A 7,795-nucleotide genomic window follows, 5' to 3' on the forward strand; every position below is an offset into this window, starting at 1 on the left:
TATTAAGCAAAAATGTATAACTTAACCGTTAAAAATGTTAAGGAGTGATAACAGCTTTACTCTTTACTATAAATGACTTTTAATAGTGTTAACACGAAATACCTTTATGAACATTCCAGAACAAACTTATTACAGAGTGAGTGTATCTGTAACGTCATTATGGCTTTATCAAGAAAACCAACCTGCCTGAAGACTCCACTGTTCAGGAAACACACTCACACAAAAACAAAATCAAGAAGAAAAAAAATACCAAATTAAGTAGGTTTTATTACAATACATGTAGCAAAAAAAAAATTACAGAGAGGCACATTTACCCTTGTGCTATTTAAACCCTGAATAAATGGATGCAAACAAAAAGAAAACAAAACACCATGACAACAGTGATCTGAAGCCCTCACCAAGCTGATGTTGGGGACGTAGAGTCCAACAGCACAGTATGGTGCTGTGAGGGCTTCACTACTAAGATAAAAGCAGAAATCTTACTGGGAACTTGCCTTGAGTATGGAGATACTGTTAGGCCAGCGGCTTCAATATATTATGAACCTTTGTCTAATATACTGTACTTGTACAACCTGAATGAAACACAATAGGAAGAAAAGCAATACATGTATCAACTGTAACATTGATGCTGCTGTTATCTTCTTTGTCTTTATTTAAGGGCTGAATCCAAAACTCTTGTGTGATATTACATCTCTCAAATGTCCAGTATGCAGTTTTTCTTCAGCAGTGGGTTTAGAGCTCATTGGATTGGCTACGTTAAAAGCACAAGATGAGAAAAGGTTTAACCTCCAAACCTAGTGGGATGACAGCGCCATTTCAGTATCGGCTGCCTGGAGACATTACAGGTGGCCTTATGCCCATAGGAGGCCCAGCTTGGTATGGAGACACCATTGGGGCACTCTGCCCATAAGGAGGCATGCCACCAGCCATATAACCAGGCATGCCCTGTGGAGGACCACCATACTGACCTGAAAGCAAACGTACATAGTGACTAAACACCTAACCTTGAAGCAGTTAGGTCTACCATACTTAATGATTTAGGTGAATGCATTTACTTGAGCAAGTTTTAAATCATTTTGCACTTAACTCTTTCCCCGCCATTGACGAGTTGTCTCGTCTTTTACAAGAAAACGCTTCCCCGCCAAAGACGAGTTTACGGCTTTTCGTGTTTTCACCGTTATACACTCAAAGGCGCTATTACACATCTTCTGAACGAGTACAAAACCTCCCTAACAAAAACACACGTGAACAGGACGGAGAACCGAGCGATCTCTTATGTGAACAGATGCTTATGAAAAATAATGCAATCATCAGCAATAGACAGCATATAAATGAAAACTGCATAATGTTACAGAGTAAAATGTTGATCCAGGAAGTGGTATATGTCTGTGCAAGCTTTGGAGGTGTTGATGGAAGCGATTTACTGGATTTATGCTTTGATAATTGTACTGAATATTATCCAGATGTAGTTTTTGTGATAAAAAATTGATTTTCTCACCTTTTTGCTCAAAATTATGAATTTATGAAACCTACCTATATTCAAGTGTTGATAAAAAAATAATGCTTTATCCTAGAAAAAAAAACATTTTTGTTTAAAAGTAGAGGCTCTAATCTTTATTTTGGTGTATTGCATATTCAAATATTCATATAGCAAAATATACTGGAGGCCATCAAATTTTAGTGAAAATCATCAAAATCGCTGGCTTGGCTGGCAACTTTTTTCAAAAATGCTGACGGGGAAAGAGTTAAAATTCCCTTATTTTAGTAAGTCAACATGTGTTTATGGTATTCAGTGATGATCTATAATACAGACAGTTCCGGTCCTTGACTATGACTGGCATTTACAGCAGTTACACCTCTGATCTAATTACATCTGTATAACTGAGCCACTGCATGATTTATTGCCTGGTAACCACTCTGCTAATCAGTACTGAAGAACTACACTGTTTGGCATAAGCATGCTCAAATTACATTTTTGTTTCTATGTGTTTATTTTATGAAATGTTGTTAGGTATGTGTGGTTTTATAAAAACAATAATTACAGCGAAGCTGTGGGTTTACAGTGATTTTAAATCAGCAGAGTTCAACAATTCCCCTGATCTGCTCTAAAATCACTGTAAACCACAGTTTCTCGGTGCGTATTGCTTTAATTAAAAATGACATGCAAGTTGATAAACTCAGTGTTTCACTTTCCAATTCAAGTGCATTTAAGAAGTTTATCATTTGCTGCAAATTGTTTGTTGCTTTGTAAATGTCCTTCCCTTTAACGGGATGGCAACATAAAAGTATGATGTATGGTATAAACATGGCATAAAGCAAATAAAAATGTGCTTTTAAATGCTGGGTTTTAATCTTTATTCTAAATTATTCCCCGTTTATTGATCAATATAGAAAGTCTATTACTCAATGGAAAAATCAAGCAATTTCATTGTGTATAAAGGCCCCAATATACTTCAAGCAAAATCTAAGAATGAACTGATGTAACTTCATTTCGAACAAAATCCGGCCAAAAACACCTTCGTACTACCATTGGCCCGTGACGATTACGTCATAGGAGGTGTGCTCTGAGGCTCCGCCTTCTTTCACGTGGAACTCTTCTCTGGGTTCATTTCGTTGTCGAGTCCTTGGAGGTGAGATGTCCGCGCAGTGGAAAGCCACTTTATAGTAGCAAATTAAGTTTTGCTTTTAATGAAATGAGACACTGTTTTTCATGTTTAATACTGCTGCTTGCTTTTAAGCAATATACTGAATAAAGTGCCATGTAAATACACGTGACTTCATGTGAGTGCTAATTTGCAGAGCCTGTGCAAACATACCCATGTTGCTATGATCAGATTTTTATGAAGAAAATATTCATGCCGTTTTCTCCATTTTTGTTGTGTTTATTTTGTTACTGAGAGGAAAGCGCGCAGCACATATTTACATATTTATATAAACGTTGCTTTCATCAGAGTGGGCAGCATTGGGATGTTCGATAACAGTATACCCAATGCTCATGTATTTTGTATTTCGTTTTACCCCTAAACGAAGAACAAAAAGGAACTTCATTTTGAGTATATTGGGGCCTTAACTTAATTTATAAACAAGATGAAAAAAAAAATCTGAAAATGTATGTATTATGAGTATATTGGGGCCTTAACTTAGCTTAATTTATAAACAAGATGAAAAAAAAAATCTGAAAATGTATGTATTTACAATGCCAATAATGAATAAGACAATAAGACAACAAGAAATAATAAATAGAAATAATATGATCAACAGACACAATCTTACCATGTATGGGATGCCTTATTCCAGGCTGCTGAGGAGGTATAACCCGCTGGGCAGATATCATTCCTCCCACTGCTCCACTAGGGGGAGCTGAGGCAGCAGCTGCTGCAGTCTGCCCAGGACGAGGGATTAGCCTCTGGTATCTAGGCAGCTGAGCCCGTCTCTCTTCCTGAATTGGGGTCAAGATAACAACAATGTCATCAGTCACTTGCAGTAACAAGAACACACTCTGGACTGCATGTATTCTCATGACACCAGTTAACTCTAATTTGTGCTTCAGCAATATTTCATAATACCAGTTAATGCATTCACAATTACTTACGGTCAAAAAAAGTAGTTAAAGCAAAACTCAAGCACTCACCAGCGAAATATCCTCATCAGGGTGCATCAACTTACTGGTAGCACTCAAGGTGGTGAGGGTGGCTGGCTTACTTGTGACTGTGGCAGGGGGTTTGGCCACAGTGCTGGAGGAGGCAGCAACAGAGGGAGTGGAGGAAGGCTGGGTGTAGGCTGGGAATGTCACTTTAGGAGAATCAGAGGTGGTTGATGATGGTCCCGATACTGTCTGCTGCGCCTGAAATTAAAGCGACGTTTTCAAAATATATTCGCAATAAAGGCAAAGGTCCTCCCCAATCACAACGCACACTGCCAAAACACCCACAAAAAAAATAAAAAATCAAGGCAAGTAAAGCCGTTTTGGATAATTACAGGAGTAATAATATTTTTGCAAATAAAACAAATCTTACAAAAACAAACATAACCTCTTAAAGCCCAAAAAGGGTATTACTGGTAGTTAAAAACTTTGCAAAAAAAAAAAAAAACACTAATTTTTTTTTGTTTACAAACACTGTACATTTAACACATCCAATGCAAAAAGGCATATGCATGCATGAAGAAACTAATCAAAACACTAACCAACTAAATATCTGCCTAAATATCAAGACAGCTTTATAAGCATGTGCATATCTTCTAATGACAGACACCAGTGTCTCATCTGCATGTTGTGCTGATTTAAAGAGAAGCACACAAACTAGTGCGTACTTGGGCAGAGTTAGGGAACAGAGGCTTAGAGGAGGCAGACTGTGTCTCTGCACTCGCAGGGGCTGCGCTGGGGCTCGCAACACCAGTCCCCATCTGAAGCACAGAGAGAAAGGATAACAGTAAAAAAAAATAAAATAATAATCTTTCTTTTGACTCCCTGAGAGGACTGAACCTTGAACCTATTCAGTTAGTCTCTTTAGTAGCAAGATCTGTTTTCACAGAAAAAGAAGATACAGACCCTTTACCATACATGCTCACTAAAGGCGCTTTTCCACTGCATGGTAGGGCACGGTACGGCTGGGTAAGGTTCACTTTTGGGGGGTTTTCCACTGGGTACAGTACCTGGTTATCAGGGTGTCTACAGATATGAACAAGTTAAATTTAAGACTTTAACACCTTTTTAATACCACCTTCTGATTTAATACCAAACCTGTGACGGAAATAAACATTATATTACAAACGTAATAGGAATGGGAAAATTCCCCGATTCGCTCGGTGCATCGGCATAAAAAGTTAACGATGCGATTATGCACAAAAATTGTACCTTTAGGCATACAACAGCTTGTCACTGGGGTAGCACCCTCAAACTGACCACCTTTTAGTGGAAGATAAGGTATAACGCTGTCTCTTTATCAGGGTGTCTACAGATATGAACAAGTTAAATTTAAGACTTTAACACCTTTTTAATACCACCTTCTGATTTAATACCAAACCTGTGACGGAAATAAACATTATATTACAAACGTAATAGGGATGGGAAAATTCCCCGATTCGCTCGGTGCATCGGCATAAAAAGTTAACGATGTGATGCATCGGTTTAAAATGCTTCCTACTAGTGTGGCCCAAAACATTTAGCACAGTTTGATTACAGGTAGAATGCAAAATGTTTCAGAAATTCAGCGAGAGCGGGATCAACAAGCCCCGTGCTATCACGCAGCGGCGCAGTCAGTCAGTGAGCGCCGTAACTAGGGTTGGGTATCGTTTGAATTTTATCGATTCCGATTCTTATCGAGTCCTAGTTTCGATTACAATAAGACAAAAAAAATCCAATATAAAAAAAATTAAGTCAAACATTTAGATGTCAAACATTTGTCTTTTTACAAAGCATTCTGTCAGCAAAAACAGATTAATATAAATTTCAAATATATAAGAGTTAAAGACAAGTAAACAGTCAGTAATAAGATAGGAACAAGCAAATCAATTAGCAATATCATAAATACCACAGAACAAAATTTCAGGTACAGAAACTGTAATTAAAAGTTTAAAAACACTGCATAGTTTTCTTTTCATAAAATATAGATGAATCAATTAAAGTTATTAAATATATTCAGTCAAGATCAGTGAATAATTTTCTTTTGTTCGGCGTAAAACAGTCGGGGGCCGTGGGGCCAGGGCTGAAATGCAGGGCTCTAGCTGCTGTCTCTCTAACACCGAACGCATGCAGATCTAAAAATACTGTACATGTGTGTTTTCTTTCTCATCTGTTTACGTTCACTTAAGACAAAAACGGCTGTGTTTATGATGATATACTGACGTAGTTTTCTGCATATTGGTCGACAAGTATGAAAGTCAGTTTCGGCCCGGAACAACCTTTTCTGCAGTGGAAATACACGGAACGATTCGAGAACGGACACAAACCGGGAACCCGTACCGCGACCTCAGTTCTCGCGCTTGTGCTTCGTGTGCGCTGCACGCAAACAAATGCGAACGCAGGAATCGTTAAGCAGAATCGAAATGCACGCGTCTTATCGAATACCCGGTTCTTGGAAATTTGGAACCGGTTCTAAAATGGAACCGTTTTTCGATACCCAACCCTAGCCGTAACAGATGACGTCAAATCTTGCAGGATTCCATAAACTACACAGAACCCCACTATTCGGACAAATATACATAATGAAAAGATTATACAAAATTTAATACCATGGAAAATGGCATTTAAGACTTTTTAAGGGCCTTAATTTTCTCTAAATTGATTTATCAACTTGTAATACTTTAAGACCCCGCGGACACCCTAACTAAGTAATGCGCTTATGCAACTTTACACATTTACAATTACTTGCTATATTTTATTTACTATTATTCCACTAGGTCTGAAATATATATTGTATGTTTTAATCCCCTGGAACACACTACAAACATGATGATCTAGATTAGATGATGCATTGCTGTGTCTCTGTCATAATTAAATAATTAAGCAATTTTGGAGAAAGTGGATGTACGTGTTTTTTTTTTACATACATTTTTTTGTTTTGTTTACAGTCTTTAACGGACATTAATATAAGACAATACTGCAAAAACAGTTTACTGTCAAGCTGTTATATTCCGGTTATATATTTTTTGTCTAACATTCCTAATTTTTCTGTCATTGAATTAATACCAACATATGAAATTAAATTAGTGTTTATAATGCTAACACTAGGGCTGTCACGATTATGAAATTTGGCTGACGATTAATTGTCTAAAAATAGTCACGGTTATTGCGATTAATTGTCTGTTTTAGGGCTTTGACGATTATGCCGATTATCAACACTTAAACTTAAAATATTTATAACTGAAACTGACATGGTTTAAGAGAGCAAAAGGTTTTGTGAAAAAAGGGAAGACTTTAAAATAAAGTCTGTAAAATAAACTGTTAGGAGGATTTGATGGTCACTAGTCTAGTGATTGTACGTTATTGTTGTCATCGTTCAGGCTGTATTTCATCTTTAATGTACGGTTTTTGTAAACAAAGCAGCTGATATTTGCCATAGCAACAGCTAGAAGCTAGTGGACTGCCGAGTCGCTTTCACCCCAAAATGGCGGAAGCGCAGGGCTGCTGCTGGGCGCCGCTGTTGCAATGGAAAGTTCTACAGTTTCGCCTCTTGGTCTTCTGTACTCTTTGCTATTTGTCTAATCTTCTCGGTACTTTAGACCGCGATGTAAACGCAGACAGCAACAGGTCTGGGGGGAAAAAATTCCTGGGACAAATTGTTCCAGGTAATTTCGGTGGAAAAGCGGCTTAAGTCAACAACAACAAACCACTTCTGTTGTGCAGATGACTGTTACACGTGCATGCTGCATAGATCCATACATACACGTAAAGCAACATGTTAAGCGGATTAAGTCTTACTTTTTGGTCCAAAAATTTGCCATAGCGACAGTAAGAAGCTAGTGGACTGCCAAGTTGCATTCACCCCAAAATGGCGTTAGCGCAGGGCTGCTGTTGGCGCCGCTGTTGCAATGGAACGTTCTACAGAGTTTTGCCTCTTGGTCTTCCATACTCTTTGCTAATATGGACAAAGGCATTGGTATCGCTGTAACTGAGTAAACAGAAGATATAAACGTTTTGAATGATAAAACAAAGACAATAAACACTAGACTGCGACAATGTATAGTTTATCCGTTATTCAAGCCATCTTTGGTATTTTCATCAGAATTAAGTATATTTATAATCCATTACTAATCGACATAGCCTTTTTACTATATGCTTTTTACAGTATAGAAC

The 7,795-nt window shown here is 37.7% G+C and overlaps 1 protein-coding gene across 2 annotated transcripts in view; it reads right to left on the reverse strand.

Annotated features, from left to right (window-relative positions):
• Window positions 1-319: 319 nt before the first annotated feature.
• znf207b (zinc finger protein 207, b) overlaps window positions 320-7,795 on the reverse strand; it is a 16,659-nt gene continuing 9,183 nt past the window's right edge. The window contains exons 8-11 of one of the 2 annotated variants that reach the window (XM_016515029.1): window positions 4,312-4,404; window positions 3,632-3,844; window positions 3,274-3,439; window positions 320-968 (exon numbers count right to left, since the gene is read on the reverse strand). In XM_016515029.1, the coding sequence (XP_016370515.1) occupies window positions 817-968; window positions 3,274-3,439; window positions 3,632-3,844; window positions 4,312-4,404 (624 nt within the window). In that variant the 3' untranslated portion in view covers window positions 320-816. The remainder of the gene's footprint in view (window positions 969-3,273; window positions 3,440-3,631; window positions 3,845-4,311; window positions 4,405-7,795) is intronic. The other variant, XM_016515030.1, reaches the window with a different exon arrangement.

This window comes from Sinocyclocheilus rhinocerous, unplaced genomic scaffold (assembly GCF_001515625.1).
Source record: "Sinocyclocheilus rhinocerous isolate Xijiao unplaced genomic scaffold, SAMN03320098_v1.1 scaffold567, whole genome shotgun sequence".
NCBI classification, from domain to species: domain Eukaryota; kingdom Metazoa; phylum Chordata; class Actinopteri; order Cypriniformes; family Cyprinidae; genus Sinocyclocheilus; species Sinocyclocheilus rhinocerous.